At 27.6% G+C, this 19,249-nt stretch overlaps 1 protein-coding gene across 3 annotated transcripts in view; it reads right to left on the bottom strand.

Moving 5' to 3' along the window:
- The window catches only part of LOC136984557 (calcium homeostasis endoplasmic reticulum protein), an 84,814-nt gene extending 65,860 nt beyond the window's left edge, over nt 1–18,954 (bottom strand). For 2 of the 3 annotated variants that reach the window (XM_067281596.1, XM_067281595.1), the window contains exons 1-3: nt 18,811–18,954; nt 7,414–7,584; nt 6,644–6,739 (exon numbers count right to left, since the gene is read on the bottom strand). In XM_067281596.1, the coding sequence (XP_067137697.1) occupies nt 6,644–6,739; nt 7,414–7,584; nt 18,811–18,835 (292 nt within the window). In that variant the 5' untranslated portion in view covers nt 18,836–18,954. The remainder of the gene's footprint in view (nt 1–6,643; nt 6,740–7,413; nt 7,585–18,810) is intronic. The other variant, XM_067281597.1, reaches the window with a different exon arrangement.
- Between the last annotated feature and the right edge of the window lie 295 nt (nt 18,955–19,249).

A 19,249-nucleotide genomic window follows, 5' to 3' on the forward strand; every position in this document is an offset into this window, starting at 1 on the left:
TTTTGTAATTTTATTTAAATGATACTACATTTATTTGCAACATATAATAATGTAAGAATATAAAAAGATATATGTATGCGAATAATTCATACATATATCATACATTTAAAATATATGTATGCTATATTAAAGTTGTTTTCATATTATGTAAAATATTATATCAAGTAAAATTTTTAATTTGCTGATATAAACTGTTAACTGTCTTAATCTTTTCCTCTTAAGAAAATAATGTTCTGGATGCTTCTATTTATATCAAAATAATAAAATATATTAATAATATGTGGGGTCATGGGAAAGGTACCTTTCTGTAGGAAGACATTGCATCATTAATCTCTGATGTTACAGTAAAATTTAAGATAATTTAATATAAGTACTGTAAATTATTATTACTTTTTCATTTATCACTGAATTTTACACCTTTATTCTTCATTATAGTATAGTTAACTTTAGTTAAATGTTTATATTTTATTTCTGGAATGTAAAAAATGAAACTATGCCAATTTACAATGTATATCCACCTGTAATAACAAACTGTAATAATAAGAGAGAGAGAGGGAAAAAAATACTATATATCTAAATAACATCATCTCAAAGCCCGAGTAGTATATAATACAATGCCAAACAATCGCCTAAATATCGGGCTATAACAATCACGTTATAGCCCAATATTTAGGCGATCGTTTGGCATTGTATTATATACTATATATCTGTCAATTATATAGATCTTTCCTAACAATAAATGTCAAAATATTCTCTGAAAAATTTACCAACCATCCAGAATTTCTCTATCGATCACTCAGGTCAGTATCAATAAAAGACAAAAATCATCTAAATTTGGATCTATAGGATTTTGAAGGTCAGATCAAATAAGACATTCATTCAAACACTCCAGCCTAGTTCCTATTAGTCATTGTTCCATTTAAAAACTAAAACAGAACCAGTTCTTCTTGGTTGGTTCTGTTCTTTTAGTCATCTTAGTTGCATATCTGAAAATGGATCAAGGTTCATACTCTCTCTTCCTCTCCAGAAACTCTTAAAGATATTTTGTCTTGAATGCAAATCTTTACCTTCAGTTATTAAAGTAATATTACAGTTCTCCTCTTGTACTTATTTATTTATTATTCGTTACATAAGTAAAGTCATGCATGACTTGGGATGACTCTTCCACAGAAATAAAAGCCATTAAAGCAATGTAAGTAAGTATTAAACCCTTATTATAGAAAACATTTATGAGAACTACTTTTATTTAAGGACTTGTTATACCAAAGAGAAGTGCTCACAAAAACTAGAGGACAACAATCATTATTCAGATGTTTATTAATCAGATTTGTGTTACAATGAACATCTGAATAATGATTGTTGTCCTCTAGTTTTTGTGAGCACTTCTCTTTGGTATAACAAGTCCTTAAATAAAAGTAAAGTTCTTGTAAATGTTTTCTATAATATTTGTAATAAAGGACAAAAAGCATTAATCATAATAAAATATTAAACCCATTACATAAACATAAATAATAATTCATTAAAAACAATAAAATGCACTAAAAAAATTAAAAATAGCAATGCACTAAAAATTAAGTAAAGATGCAAATAGTAACATTAAAAGTGCAATAAAGTATACAAATAAAAAAAAACACAATGTGAGATAAATTAAAACTTTTAAACAATAGGCTAAATAATGACAGATAACTTATCACAAATCAAATTCATTTTTATGAGTATCATCCTTCTGTAAAGTTAAATTTCGTATATGTTTCTTAGATTATCCGTTTTTGCTTATTTTGTATTTCTAAATTTGTCCATTGAATATATGCCTTCAAAACCTATACTGGAAGAGTCTGGTATACGATTTGAAGACATCCAGATTTCTCAGGTAAATAACAAAATTAAGAGGCATGAATGGTCACTCTTACAAATATCAGAATCAATAATAATATTCTAACAATGCTAACTGATGATGATCATTCAAATTAATGGAAATGGTCAGATTTGTGTGTAAGTATATATACATGGTGTATCAGAATAACGTTTTAAAAATTTGGGGGATTGTAGAGGATAAATTTTGAACATTTTGATATAAGGAACCCATAGCCGGAAATGTGATATAAAGTTTCTACTGTGGTAGGAAGCGCCTGACCACCCTTCACTTTGGTAGATACCCTTCTGTCCACTGATGTCATGTTATTGTTCTCGACTTCTTCCTCTAGGGTTATGTAAAGTCCCTTGTGTACGCAACACCTGTAGGAACAGTTCATGAGCTTATGGAGCACATCTTTACAGCATTTAATACCATCAGAGTGGAGGCATGGCATCTTACAGAGAGTTGGACAAAACATGGTTCATCGCTGCATGTGATGTAACAAAGTTGGTGATCATCACATTGAACATTTACTCTAAAGTAATGCAGCCACTGATTCGATGTACAGTTTGATTGTACTATACTGTTTTGTTAATAAAATGTCATAAATACTGTATTCTGCTGTTTCATTCAGCATACTGACCGCAAAGTGCAAAGTGCTGTAGAAACTTTATATCACATTTCTGGCTATGGGTTCCTTATATCAAAACATTCAAAATTTTATCCTCTACAATCTCCCAAATTTTTAAAATGTCATTCTGATACATCCTGTATATATACCCACATCTCATATGTATATGAATGACTTAAAATATTATAGATAAATAAAAATTTATAAATTTTATTAACTAATTATAATAATTAAACTTAGAAATGATATTTTAAGTCATTCATTTATGTTCTTTAAATGTTACTCTTTTTAAAAGTAGTAATAACTGAGGAAACTATCTATATTTTATTACTTCATTTATAATTTCCTGATCATGTTAATTCAGGATATTACTAAAGTAAATGTATTAGGTCATTGCAAATGAAATGATCAATTTTTACTATAATACTATATGCTTCTTGTATAGCTTGGTATATACTTGTGTGCATGATATTGGCCTCTATTCCTAGACTTTTTATACTGTCTCTAGACACAAGATCAAGGGCCGTATTCTGGTCTCTCGTCTCTCACAAGCCGGTCGCTAATTGGCTAATCATTTGGATTAGCCAATCAGCGACCAGCTTGTGAGAGACGAGAGACCAGAATACGGCCCCAGAATTATTTTCCAAATTTTATTTATGACCAATTTTTATTTATAAGTTTGAACATTTATTAGTTTATTTTAAAACTTGCATATATAATCAAAGAAGTCTCCACAACATTAATACACTTCTCCCAATGCAACTGAAGTGCATTAATTAATGCCAATTTGATAGAAATCACAAGAATGAGAAGTCAAAAAGTCATTAAGGCACTTTTTATTGTGTATTCTTTCTTGAAGACTTGATTCTCCACCAAAAAACTGTCCAAATGTTTAAAAAAAATGATAATCTGTTGGCAAAAGGTCTGGAGAATAAAATGGATGAGGAAGAATTTTGTTGGAGTAAATTCATTTTTTTTTTTACAAATAATTAAACTAAGAACCTCTAAATGACAGTCCTTATCTCTCTCACTTAGTTCATGTGTGTACCCATTTGCTGAGCTTGATTTTCCCTAATGCATTTAGATGTCAAGAAAGGGATGAATAATGTTCATTCAACCTTTCTGTAATTTCCCTGCCAGAATTTCTGATTCAACAATATTCTTCAAACTATCGTTATCGAAAACAAATGGTGCCTATCCACGAGGAAAATTTTTGGGATTTGTATTCCCAGAACAAATTTTTCAAACCAACGCCTGATAGTATCCTCAACTCAAAGAACCTTCACTGAAAGCTTTATTAGTATTTCGGGTTGCCTCTGCTGTATATGCCCCAGCTTATGCTCATACAAGAAAATTATACTAACTTTTGTTTCCATATTATCAGAAAAACTACTTTTAAACATATGGACCTCACAATATAATTGAGATTACATTTTAAAATCTACATATGTGTGTTCTTCCAATTACACACATACACTGCTGCTAAAATGGAAAAACATTGAACTAAAAGGGTGGGAAATTTAAATTTTAAAATTGACCATTTCATTTGCAATGACCTAAAATAAGAGAACATTTTTTGCTATTCACATTGCAAATGTGAATAGCAAAAAATGTTCTCTTATCTCAAATTGTAAAAAAGTAAACTATTATCAGTAAACAAATAGCAGTTGTCTGTCATATGTGTATTCATAAATTTTATATAATATTATACATAAAAAATTATAAAATTATTAATTATTTTCCAAATGATTTCAAAGAAAAAAATATTAGTGAAATAAGCACTTCACGTTTTGCAAGAGCAACAACCTTAATTTGTCTAATAGTTGAATATTTAAATAAAGAACTTCATTTATAAATTAAAAATAAAAAAATTTCATCACAGCAAGTCATTGGATTCTTCACAAAAATGATAGTCCCATTCATAAGGAAGCATTAAAACAAGCAATTATTATAAAAGAATTATTGTTAGAAAAACATTATGTATACAGTAAAACCTGTGTAAATTGGAATTGTACAATTTTCTGGTTTAGAAGATTTCTATTTTGAACAGGTTTTAGTATTTTTTTTCCTTTTTTATCTTTAAACTACACTAGATAAATGTTACACAGTTACATTCACTTTTTACAGTAAATCACTTTTACATACGTAAAAAAATTTTATTGATAGGTTTAATCCAAAGTGATTCCAACTAAAGATGGGAGTATTCAAATGTACGAATTGAGAACTATTTGATTGCAAAAAGTTCTCATTGTCATCAAGAATTTGCACTAGGTATTTGATTACTTCTCAGATGCAATCCCTATGAGCTCAAACCACAGTAAACAAGACAATTCAAATTCCAAAAATTAGTACCTTGCTCTGCTGATGGAAACTAATTATTGCATTACAATAATACAAAGACCAGGTTATTCTGAGATCTAGCTTCTTAAGGAATTTTAATACTCTAAGTAATCATTACTTTCAGTCTCTACAATTATTAATAAATTAATCAACTTGTTTTCAAATATTCCATAATAGTTACTAACTGTTCCATACAAATCAAATTGAGAGCACTGTGTTATCTTATTCTTATTGTTTTCAGGAATTACATTTGTTGTTTGTTCTCAATAAATCAATTCCTGGAAACTCATTTGATTCTTCAAAGTTCTGCATTCTTAAAAATATTCAATTATGCCCTATGTTAATTTCAACAAAAACCAATATTATATTAACAAAGACATTACAGTTGAGTTCCCTTGTCTCTGTTTCTTTGAAAACATTCAAAACAATTTTCAGAATACAGTTTTTCATGCTCTGAAATGCAGTCTATACTTGGAGGCAATTTTACTTATTTTGTCTACAAATGGACTCTTAATTTTCCACTTTATTCAAGTTAAGTTACGTTCTTTGTACTGAAAAAAATCTCTGTTTTCATGCTAGACAGATTTCCAGATTATAATAAAATTTAACATAAAAAACTACTCTGTTCCAAAAAATTTTTTCATTTAGGCAGGTTTCTGTTTTATTCAGGTTCCATTTTGGACAGGTTTTACTGTATTTATATTCTAATAAACACACAATAATGTAAGAATTTAAAAAGAATACTCATGCTATGCTAAAGCCATGTTTATATAAATAAAATAACTATAATATTATGTAAAATTTAAAAAATTTTCTGATATATAAAGTGTTAATTATATAAATGTAACTATGGTTTTAGTATTATGATGAAAACTTAAATATATTTTCATCATCATAATTAAAACCACAGTTATATTTCTTTGAACAGAAATATTTAAATAAAGATTTTTTTTAATATTTTATTTCATGTTATAAAATGCACAAACTTTTCAGACAACCTTGTATTTTTTTAAATAATAGATCTTTGTATTAAAGCTTTTATAGAACAATTAAATTAAGTGAAAAACATGTTATTATAAATAAAAAGCTTTCATTACTATGATTATATCATTTGACAATCTAAATGTGCTTTTTTTTTTAAATGTGTTTATCTTTAAAATGAATTCCATAATGTATTTCATAATTTTGACAAATCATATTTTTTACCCCTATTTTTTTCTTAAATTTCAGATTATTGTAATGCTGTAACAAAATAATACACAGATTATTTTTAATTTATCAATAAATAGTTAAACTGGTGTTTGTTTAATATTAAGTTGAACGTAGCTTAAAATTTCTTTGTATAAACTATTAGTAATTTTATCATAAAATTTAACTCTAACTACAATATGCAGGGGGAGAAAAACAAACTTTTAATTAATTTTAATTAACAATTTTTTCTATAATATAAAAAGCTTCTTATGAATTGTATAGTCATTTTATATTCATTATGATGTTAAATATTCTATTTTTTTTTCACATATAGAATGTCTATGATATAAAAAGTTCAGATCAAAATTCAGTGGAAAAATCTTTAGATTCTGAAAACTAATGATACTTGCAGGACCATTAGTATGTAACTTCAAAAAAATTCTCTCTCAGTCCAGAAAGCTGTCTGTAGAAAATCAAATCTTCAATTTAGGTTCTGGTCTGGGTGATAATTTTTCAGAAGTTTAAATTTTTTTTCTATTTAAATTAATTTCAGCATTTTTTCAGCTTTTCTTATTTTTTAACAATATAAATCATAATGTAAATAAAAGATGGAGAGATGAAATTACCACTCATCTTGGCAACACTTGAACATTGGTCAGACAGGATCGACTTAGTTGAAGCATGTTGGGGCACATCTTTACCCATCAGTGGGATGAAACACACTAACAACAACAACATAATATTTCTATATTTTTTTCTTTTAAAATTTAAATACAAATTAAAATAGATTTCTTTAATCTAAAAACAGGTACTGATGCTATAATGTTTTGTTGTTGGGAGCAGAATCAGAATTAGTTAGAAAATACTATTAGAAAGCCCATTGTAAGAAACAGAAATTTTGAATATTAAATGTACTTGTTTAAACCTAAAGAAAAATTTATTTTTCTAAATAGAATTTTACATCTGTTTGCTAGTATTGTCCAGAAAATAAAAACTGTATAAAAAAAATTTTTATACAATTATTTTTCATAATTATTTTATAAAAAATTGTCATTATTGAAATATTCTAATTAAAATACAATAAAACAAAATATTAGTTTTATGATTAATGCAACTAAATGAAATGTTTCTCAAGACACAAATTAAAATGATAAAAACATATGTGACAGTATTAAGCAATTCACTGACAAAATGTATACAATTTATAAACATTGTATACATTAAATGATCAAAAAATTATATCGAAACTTTCGTTTTCTATATGTTCTTCTATATTAAAAAATTTTAAATTTAAATACATATATATGAACTACCTATACAAATTTTAGATCCATGGGGTATCCACCAGATATTTATTATCTTTAATAAATATAAAACATAAAAAGTAAACACTTACTTGCTTGCTCTGTTGTAACTCTGTACTGATAATAATTAAAATATTCACCACCAAACAGAAATGCAAATTTAGGATTATCTCGTTGCTTTTGTTTTGTCATATGCTCAAATTCAGGTCCATTCCTAGCAACAAACTGAGCCAACTTATCAATTATGTTGCGTAATTCTTGATCTGAAAATTGATAATTAAAAATTTTAATCTAATTTTTTATAAAATTTTACAGTTGTTAAAAATAATTGTAAGAATATTTACAGAAAATTTTATCAAAAATAAACAATTACAGTAGAGCATCGATAAGTGGAACATTGGTAAGTGGAATGGCCGGAAAGTGGAACGATTTTCAGTCGGACTGTGTCCTGCTGAATCGAATGTTTTTGATACTAAATTTACTTCTAAAGTATAATTTTCATGTTTTTTATATTCTTTAATATATTTATTTTGTTTGTACAAATGCAGAAATAATTTTTAACGATACGATAGCCTCAATGATTATTATAAAAATTTTCGTTAGGCTTAAAATCAACGAAAATTCAACACGAAGCGACACGCAACGGAGAAAAATTTGAACATCGGACAGGTTAATGTCTTTTTTCGTACAAAGTCGGAAACTGTAACAAATCATTAACTGGAAGGACCCCAGTCCCCAATTGGTTCCACTTTTCGACGCTCTACTGTATCTCTTTTTAATATATTGAACTGTCCCTATTATAAACCATTGAGTGTAAACATTTTCCTAAACATGAAATTCTGCTAAAATCCTTATTTACTACACATTATCTATGATAAAATTGTGTGTAGTACAAAATATAGTTTTTATTTAAAAAATAAATATAGTTTTCATTTTAAAAACTTTCTATTACCAGCAAATACTTTGTATAGAAGAATATTGAGATGGTAGAAGACAAAACTGGCATTTGTTTGATCATTGACTGATTTGTTCAAAACATAACAAAACAATAACATACCAAAAGCATGTGTTGTTTAGAATTAGCAGTGTTAAATCTTTATTTTATAACATCTCACATAAAGATTTCCAAAATAATTTATACAGAAATCTGTAACTTTATTTCATAATTTATTGTTATATGATCTTTTGGCTAAAATACTCATAAGATTAATAAATCTGTATCACATAAACAAAAAGACCATTGAGAATGTCTGATCATATTCTCAGAAAACAGCTAAATTGTCTGTCATAAATTGTTTTGTATGATAAATATATAGTTTCAGAGAATTGGTAGATTGGGAATCAAATCAATTAAAAAAACAACAGAATACAGGGTGATTCAAAAAGGACTGCAACTTTTAAAGTATACTGAATTTTAATTAGAAGACCCGCAGAATCAGTTGAGGTGTTAATTTATAGCAAAAAAATGTTTACTTTCAACAGTCATTTTTGTTTGACATGAATAGCATTGGTGATATGGCAGACTAAATAACTAAATTTTTGTATTTGCTCTATTTCCTTATTATTGATTTATATTGAGATTCCTCATTTTCTCTATCAGTTTCCATCAATTTGTTTTTTTTTTGTTGTTGTTAATATTAAATCATCATTTCACATTCTTTGCATTTTAAACATAGATTGACAATTAGTAATTTGAGTTTATTAAGCAAGTGATTAAACAGGAATAAATACCATCTGTTCATCTGTCTATTTAAAAAGGTTCTGATTTAAGTTGTTTACTATCATTATATTTTGATTGCCCATTGATTCATTCATTAGTTCTTTTACATATTGAACAGATAAGGAAACTGTAAATTACTCCCTTTTTTATTGGTATAATATCTATTTTATAATTGTCTTTTTTTTAATTACTGCTTTTGTTTCACTGTAAAAAAACCACTCTTTTTTTTAAATCAAACACTTTTCTTCTGATAATATTCAGCAAAAACTTTAACATAAATAATCAAATGCTCGCCTAAGTTAATAAATCAACTGCATAGATTTTTGTCCACTAGCTATGTTGCAAAATAAATTTTTAATAATATATTGGAAATTATCTAACCCGAAAATATTTGCCTATTATGTTTTCAGATTATATAATCTCCCTTCTTAAAGCTACAGTCACATTTAATATATAAACACAGTTGTAACTTTATTTTTATTGCTTATAGTGTTACCACCCATCTGGTTTTCACCCAGACAGTCCAGGAATTGACTCACTGTCCGGGTGAACTATTAATTTTGTCCAAGAATTTCTTAGAAATTGTGAAATTATGATGAAACAAAGTTCTTGCAAATATTGTTATAAATTTAGACCATTTGAACAAGGAAAGACCTCACACTCACTGAAACTCATCTGCCATTCCGCCATGTTACCCTGTTTATGCCAGGAGTCGCCAAAGTGGTCAATATAACATTATTAGGGGGTTGATTATCAAGCTTAGGCTAAGGATAAGGAGGAGCTAAGGATCAAGCTTATCTGTCTCACCAATTGTCAGTTACAAAAATTATTATTAACAAATATAGAATAAATGAAAAACAAATGCAAAATTAAAAGAAATGTATTAAAATAGTAAGTGCTTTGTTTTGCTTGTAACACAAACTTTTTGGTGGGGGTCGATGTGAGGTTTTGAAAACTTGTAGGGGGTCGACGATCAAAAGAGTTTGGCAGCCTTGGTTTATGCTGACGTGTGATGCGTAAAATGCCTCTCAACCTTTTTTTTTATTTATTTTTTTTTTGTTTGTATGTTACTCCTATGCAAGTCCAGTATGCACATTATTCTTTGCATTATAAAATGACATTGCACATGCATCAGGAACTTCTGTTCAAACAAACCTGACCTGCCATCCAGGTCAGCGATTTTGTAAAGGTGGCAACATTAATTGCTTATATTTTATTATTATTAAACATATACACACCTTATAAATCTAGCAAAATGTATATCAGAAACTACTCTGTAATTATCATTCAAGTCTAAAAAACTTATAAGTACATTCATAATTACTTTTGTATTTTATATTCTGTGAATGCTTGCTTCTTTCAACATGAAATATTTTAAAATCTCATTATTCTTTCTAGAAGTTATTCTGAAGGCATTTACACGCTTCATTTTAATAGACTGCATTGTAATTGTAGCTGAATAAGATTTAAACAGGCCAATAATGTAATAAACTTTAAAAACATAGAATATAATTGTTCTAAAAAAGTAAATTTACTTATATTGTTGTTATGAAAATAAATTAAATTGAAACATTAACTGAAAAAACCGAGTTTTATTCTATAGATGTTTAAAGAACATCTATAAAATAAGACTTATCAAGATTTAGAGAACAAGATTCATTTAAGTTCTTGTTTAAATATTAAGAAAATTAAAATCACTTCTATTATTAAAAATTATTTCTGATTTTTAAAAGCAACATATGTTACTTTTGACATATTTCACAACAATACTCAATTTTTTCATTTATTCTGTAGTTTCAGATAAATAAAATCTGTTGGTTGTTGTCAACTAAACAAAATTGTACAATTTCAATTCCCACAAAGGTGCCAAATAGCTATCAAAAAGAACTGTGTCAAAGTCAACAGCTGTTTAAGAACAATAAAATTACCAGCAACTGGATGCTTTAAATACAAGATTTCTCTAATCTTTATGAAGAATCAAAATGACAGAAATTTACTTCAATGATTTTTCCTATCATGTAGATTTATTTATTAATATATAATAAAAATAGTTCACTAGTAATCAAAAATTAATATTACATCTATTTTAAGCATTATATATACATATGTAATAGAGAATATACTTGTACATAGAGAAATAAGCATAAATAATTCAATTTTTAATTCAAATAATTATTCAAAAAATTACTGGAATTATAGAGAATGTAATTTAATTGTGCATACTATCCAGTTTCAATAACTTATTTAATTCAATTGCTTTTTTATCTTATTTTCATTATAACATTAGAAATGGGCATATGGAAAAAATGTATATATATATATTCAATTTTACATAAAATTGATATATTTTATAAATTTAAAAAATAATGTTTATGCAGTAAATAATTGTTGAATTTCTATAATTTATTTTTCTATAGCTACTCTTCTTTGAAATTAAAAATTTAAAAAGCATTAAATAAAAATAATTTTAATAAAATTTGTTTTGAATACTTTTGGCTTCTCCAAAATTAGGACACTTAAAATGAGATTAAACTTGTACAAGGATACAAATCTGTATTAAAGCAAAGTCAGCAACATTTTATATCAGTAAACCATGTTTAGTTTGCAGCTTTACAACACATGCCACACAATAAAAATAAAAGCCAATAAATTACATTTACCTATTTAATTGTTATTTATTATCAAGAAAACAACTGAAAACAAAAATAATTTTTGATAAGAAGTAATTCAGTTTAAAAAACTGTGTGATTATTTCTTAGTCAAAAAAGAAAATATACTAAATGAGGTAATTTGATAACACAATTGACTAAAATAATTAACATGAAATGATATTTGAACACAGAGGAAATTTTTATTTGGATATTGGATAATTTTTGGATTTTGTTTTGAAATTCAAAAATAGAACAATAATATAGCATGCAAGAGTTCTGTAATCATTCAAAGTCAATATATTTCATTAATTGTTATTTCAGGATGCTGGCTTACATGATTGATTATATTGCTTGATTACCTATGTTAATTAAAACATCAACTTTTTTGAAAGTTAAAAAATCAAACTTTAATGTCAAATGAAAAACTATAAGATTTCTCAGAAATTGTTTTATGATAAAATAGGAAATCCAATACTTTTCACCAAACGATCAAACAATCATCTAAATAATTGGGCTATAATTCCACTAATTAATACTAAGTAATTTGCTACTAGAAGTAGACATTACATGCCATCTCTTAAGTAAATTAATAATCATAATTTTAATAATTTACAAAATAATTTAGAACCATCTGGAAGAAAAGAACTGACCCAGGGCAAGACTTTAACCAGCAACTTCCTCTTGCCACGTGGCATGGTGTGCTTGCCAGTTGTGCCACCCAGATCCTGAATAAGCCTTTGCTTCCAAATGTATTTAAATTTAGATATAACCTTATGTAGTTAATCAGTAGCAAATCACTTAGTATTAATTGTTAAAATTAGCAGAGTTATAGCCAGATTATTTAGGCAATCATTTGGTGATGTTTCTATATACCAGACATGGGCAAATGCGGCTCTTTTTGAGTTACATGCAGCTCTTGCTGAAAGTGTTAATTTCTGTTTTCTATTATTATTTTTACAATTTTAATTTTTATAATTTTGTGAAAATATGTTTATTTAAAAAATTCAATATTTGTTTTATATTATATTTATATTATATAATAAAATCGTGCGCCTTACCATACCATCCGCAACGACAGTACAGAACTGCAGCTCCCATACATTTTGCAAAACCTACATTTTGGCTCCCACTGAACTCTTGCTTGCCCACCCCTGCTATATACATATTGGGCTTTGCAATAGAAAAATATTGTTATACCAATATTTTTCTTTTAGAAATTTAACTGTAATTTTAGTAAATATATTAAAATCTAAGCTAGACAATCAAAAAAAAATTACAGATGTCCCCAAAAAATCTGATACTATATCATTCTTCCACAAGTAAATGATTTTCATTTGTAAATTACTAAATATTAATGTAAAATGTATATCTTGTTTTAAAGGCCACAGAAATCAAGAATAATTTACCGTAATTTACTACATTTCTAATATAAAAAAAAAACATCACACAACCTGCAATCCTTTCAATTGTTTCTTTTATATACAGATAATCTACAAATTATATGCATAAAAATATGGTGCTTAAATTATATAATAATGTTGTAACTGTAGAGTTTAACAAATAAAGCAAATAAATCAAAATGTAATAATCAAATAATACTAACAGATTTTATTCATGCTATAATACAGCTACTTAACTGTAAAGATATTATATAATTTGAATAAAGATAAGCACCATCTTGTATTAAATTTAATTATTATACTGTGCTTTAATAAAAACAGTATAATAATTAAATATTATAATATATTATTAAAATACAGTATACTATTGATTATCTGTGCATGCTTGTCTCAATAAAAATTTATGTCAGAAATAAAAATATTAGCTTAAAATAAAAAGTTTCCATTATTAACTCTTGCTATTTAAAATGGTATGTTGAGCATTTAACCTAATTCTAAACCTAATTTTACTGGTCACAGATGACCCCACCCACTGCTAAGTCTGGCCATCTGACATCTCAGATGTTAACAAGACACCCAGAACCCTAAATTGAGAAAGCTAATAACTAACCCTAGGACATTTCTGTTTGGAACTTTTTGTGGTTATTGTTTCCTATGTAGTAATGTCCATAAATATCTTACATTAAAGGAAAGAGTAAAAGAGTGGGTCTTAATACACAAAAATCCTTCTTTTAATGAGGGTATGCAATGTCAATTATAACCAGGTGTCTGTTCTTCCTTATTATCAATTCAAACTCAAGAGTCGGTCAGTGCCTTGTCCATTTAGTTGCTTCCAACTTTTCTTCTAACAACTAAGTGTTGATTCCAGGATAGTTTTTAATATGGCATGTTTGAAATGAAAGAAAGCCATCTTAACTATAAAGCAGAAACTAAAAATTATTGAAAAACTTGAAAAAGGATAATCAGCAAATAAATTAGCCAATAATTATGACATAGATGTATGATACAAAAAGCAGTAAAGAGAAATTATTGTTCTACTCTAGAGAAAGTGATAATGTAGCTGGGTGCTTAAACCAGAATAATATGAAAACATTGTCATACAAGAACCTGGATACTTTTCTTCAGTAGTTCCATCAGAAGAGCTGAAGAAATACCAATCTTTGGTGCATTGTGTACAGAGAAAGCAAAGTTCTTTTACAAATCACTAAGATTAAAAGACAAATTTGATGCTTCATCTGGATGGTTAACTAGGTTTAAACAGTGGTACAGTGTCTAACAATTAACCATGAAAAGAAAACATCTTAATGAAAACATGGAAGCATCTGACTGTTTTTGCACCAATTTCCAAAAATATGTGCAGCAACAAAACATGGTACCTACACAAATTTATAATGCAAATGAATCATGTTTGATGTGAAAGTGCCTACCAACCAGAACACATCCAAAAAAAGTTTGCTCCTAGGCATACATTCTCAAAAGAGTAGGCGACCATTGTATGTTGTGGAAATGTTTCAGAAAACTATAAATTAAAGCTTATTTTAATTGAAAAAGCTAAGAAACCTCATTCCTTTAAAGAATCAAATTAAAAACTTGCCTGTAATTTATTAGTCAGAAAGGAGCATGGGTGACAAGAGAGATATTTTAAAAATTATTTTATGCAAGAAGTGTGACATTTTCTTCACCAAAAGGAACTACTACAAAAGTAGTGTTTTTATTAAATAATGCACTTTCACATCCAATAGAGGTTCATTATGTTCTGATAACAAACTCATTTTTACTAAGTTTCTGCCTTCAAATTTCATTGAACTAGTCTAACCTATGGATTAAGGAATAATTGCATTTGTGAAAAAACATTAAGGCCCAAATTTCTGAAAAATCTTATTAATGAAGCTGTTACACTACCGAAATTCTGAAAACAGTTTTCATCGTTGGACACAGTGTATGGTGTATGAAAAACATGATCAAAAGTAAAAGATGTAATATTTTGTCTGCATTAGAAGAAAATTCTTCCTTGAATATCTGCAGAAAAAATTCAAATGGACATTGAAGAAGTGAAAATTTTGCACTGGTTAATGAAAAGAAAGGCTTCAAAAAAGTTGAAGAAGAAAATTTACAGGAATAGTTTCAAAATGCTTGTGATCCTCGTTTCTATCAGCTGACCGATAAGGACACTGCAAATGCCATCACAACAAAGATGATAGAGACATTGAAAATGAAGTGGGGATGAACAAAATAATGAACATGCTTCTCAGCTTTGCAATGTACCTGGAAAAACAAGGTTTTAAAAACTGACATTACTACTCAAACTCGACACAAAAACCTTTAAAATGCAGCCTTTTTATTCAATTTTCTAACATTTTCGGCCAGTTTGAATGGCCTTTATCGGAAACAGAAAAATTGAATGATTCCCAATTTATAAAACGACATTTGTTCTGGAACTTTTTAAATTTTTAAAAATTTTCTTAGATGTCTGGTGCACAGGCTCATATATAAATAATTACAATAAACAGACAAGCATTTAAAGAAGCAGGCACTGTGGTGTCCTTCTCTATATTAGCAACTATATTATATATTTTTGTATTTACTACTTATTTATTTTATTTTATTTAGTTAGTTATTTATTCATATATTATATGTATGTGTAATTTACGTGTATATTGGTACTTGTACCAATATAGATTGTAATTATTTATATAAGAGCCTGTGCATCAGACATCTAAGAAAATTCAAAAAAATTTTAAAAGTTCCAGAACAAACTGGCCGAAAACATTAGAAAATTGAATAAGAAGGCTGCATTTTAAAGGATTTTGTGTCGCGGTTTGAGTGTTAAGTGCAGTTAAAGAAGAACTGTACATTACTGCTGTACAGAAAATACATACTACAATAAATAGACAAATTAATAACCAGAAATAAAAAGAAATCATAGACTACTTCCATAAAATTCTGAAGGCATAAATTAAACACACACAAATAAAGTTGTATTAAATATATGAAGAAAAAAATATATTTGTATATATTTTTAGAGGAAAACTAATTAGGTTCCAAAATGTAGTCTTTTTATATTAAAAGAAAAAATGTATACATATGTATATTTTTTACAATGCTCTCAACCATCTGTTTTTCACAGTTTGCTTTTCAAACATTATGTCTGCATGTCTGCTATGTTTGGCATTTGTTTGCTTTTTTCACCAATGAATCCAATTACCATTTTCTTACAATTATTGATTTTTGGATAACTCTTTTTCATGTATACAAATCCACTAATTCTTTTTCTTCTTGTTATTGCTGTTGATTGTCAATATTCTTCAATTGAGTATTATATATATTTTTTCTTTGATATAAAGTATACAAGAAACTTTTCTTTTTCCAGAAGAGAAAAGTTCCTTGTATATTTAGAATCTTTCTCTTTATGTCATAGAGTTCCAGTTTTAGTGTTTGTTTTGGTTTATTTTTTCTTTGGCTGTCAAAGAAAGCCAAAAACAAAAAAAAAATATACACAACAATTTTGAAGATTTTTTAGTAGAGGAATTATGTTGATAAAAAAATGTTTGCATAACCACATAAGAATTGGTGACCTCACTTAGAATCACAAATTCTTCGTAAGTGACTGCTTAATGCTATATTTAGAGGAATCACTCTTCTACACTGCACTATAGTATAACAAGTGAAAAATGATCAAAAGTACAAAACAGATGCAATAAAATAATCTTATATCATACTTAACAATTTATTTTACCATTTCTGTACATTTTGCACTATAGAATTCCATCAAAATTGTCAAAACCACTATATTTTGATTAAAATTTTGAAGTCAGCGTTTTTGGCTACGATATCAGCTCTTTTCAAAATCATAGGTTAAGAGCTCTGTATTATGTATATAATACAGAATAAATTTATGTAAATTGAAGTTTTGTTTAATAAGTGATAAAAATGTTTGTTTTATTGATTTTATTCACATAACTTTAAGAGTAAACATCTCTAATTTATTTGTGCGGCACACTTCTTGTCTAGTCTTGTGTTCAATTATACAAGTACTAAGGGGCTTTTCTTTTTCACTAGACTTATTATACTATCAATAAACAGGAGGACAAGCTTTAGAAAAACTTTTTATTTCTTTGAGTATGCATTTTAGACAATTATGTCCCTTTTCAACTCTTGTGTTACAAACTATACAAGGAAAATTATATACAGGTTAGCATAATTATACAAATTAGCATAAATTTATTGTAATGTTACAAAATTGTAAAAGATCATTAGGAAACTTACATGGACTATGAGAAATGCAGGAGTTGTGACAATAGATAAAATACGGATGGAGATTATTGATTAACAGGTATAAACTAAAATAATGATTAAAAGCTGATTATAGCTTGTCCTCCTGTTTATTGATGGTATAGTAAGTTTTAGCAAAAAAAAAAAAAAGCCACCTTAGCGCTCTTATAATTGAACTCTAGTTGTTTTCTCCTTCTTTTGTATACAGGGATAGCTCGGTTTTTGTCGATAATCCGTCCAAAAACTATCAGCAAAATCTGAGGCAATTATTTCCATCATACGAATCATATACAAATCATCATATACGAATCAACATAAATCCAATTAATTTGTTCTAGACACTCCAAAATACATACCAAAAACACATTTTATAGATAAATAACGATTAACCCGTTACAAAGCTATACATCCACCAAAGCGAATTATCGGGCTAGAGTCGGCTATAATAAATAAATAATTAATATGACAATTTGGCTCTAGCCCGATAATTCGGCTTTGGTGGATGTATAACACATTTTATAGAGAATAAATATAGTGTTTAATACTAAAAACAATAAGAAATTAATGTAAAATGAATATAAAAGACTAATGTAGAAAATAAATGAACATTTAACATAAAAGGAAAGGAAAGCAATGGAATTGTTTGGCTAGATGCACAGGGTAATGTACTCACACAAGAAACAACACCATGCCAAGAAGGAAAACACGTAGGTTGCCCTTCCTTTTTGCAAAATTAGCAGCAAGATCACATGGGCACGCAGATGAAATCCGAGGCAATTGACAATAACCAAAATCAACAAAAACCGAGGTATTACCGTATTTGTAATTTTTGCTTTTCTAAATTATTTGTTGCAGACTTTTTAAACTAAATTTTCTGATGAGTCTGAAAAATGTGTGTTTTTTTTTTTGCCAACAGTTCAGCCATACTGCACTTGTTTTTGTGCAATAAAATTTCTTACCGTATTATAAATTTATAGCTTCCAGAAAGAACTGATCATCACGTTTGTCAGATGTGTTCATGTCATTTACCTATCCGACCGACTGCTCCTAATAATTTAGAATCAAACAAACACGTAATTACTATATGTAATTTATTAGAATCTACACAGATGAATAAATGTTATATTAAATGAGGGATTTCCCACCCACCCTCAGAATTGTCGACCCCCCTGCATCGACACCTAAATTATGTCACAGACATTAAAACTGTGAACTAAACCGAATATCAAATATTCTATTAACTTTTAGATTCTGTATTTACATAAATTGCAATTAAAACTTCAAATTTCAATCAACGTAAACAGAAAAGGTACGTTTTATTGTTATTTCAAACACAAATGAATAGTTTGAACTCGCTGGCAACATATAAAACTCGATATTAAACAACATAATAAACGTTTCAAGCCTATTCATTCGTTTAATAAAATAATCCTAAGATTTCCTTACCCGAAGGTGGTTTCGGCAGATCCATTTTAATACGATCTTACGAATTGTTTTAAAATATCTTTCACGTTAACAAATATTGTCGGCCATTTTTACAAACGCGGCGATTGCCAGACGATCGAGCGGTAGCGCCCTCTGTTGATAAAATTATCGAAAATCTCACGTGAGTTGAAAACGATTTAAATGGAGACGATGGACGACGACGAATTGGAAGAAGTGAGTTATTTATTAACGTTTTTTCGTGTTATTCTCTTATGAATAAGTCGATGACAGCTCGTTTAATGTCTATAATTGTTTATTTTGTGTCACATAAAGGGAAATAATTAATATTTTATAGTTATTTTTAGGTAATTAGTCGTTCATAATTTAAGCATCTGTTTTGATTCTCGGCTGGATCACGTGCGAAGTTCAAAATTAGAAAATTATTTACTAAGCCTATTTT

Source organism: Centruroides vittatus, unplaced genomic scaffold (assembly GCF_030686945.1).
Source record: "Centruroides vittatus isolate TY-2023 unplaced genomic scaffold, ASM3068694v2 contig_923, whole genome shotgun sequence".
Lineage (NCBI taxonomy): Eukaryota > Metazoa > Arthropoda > Arachnida > Scorpiones > Buthidae > Centruroides > Centruroides vittatus.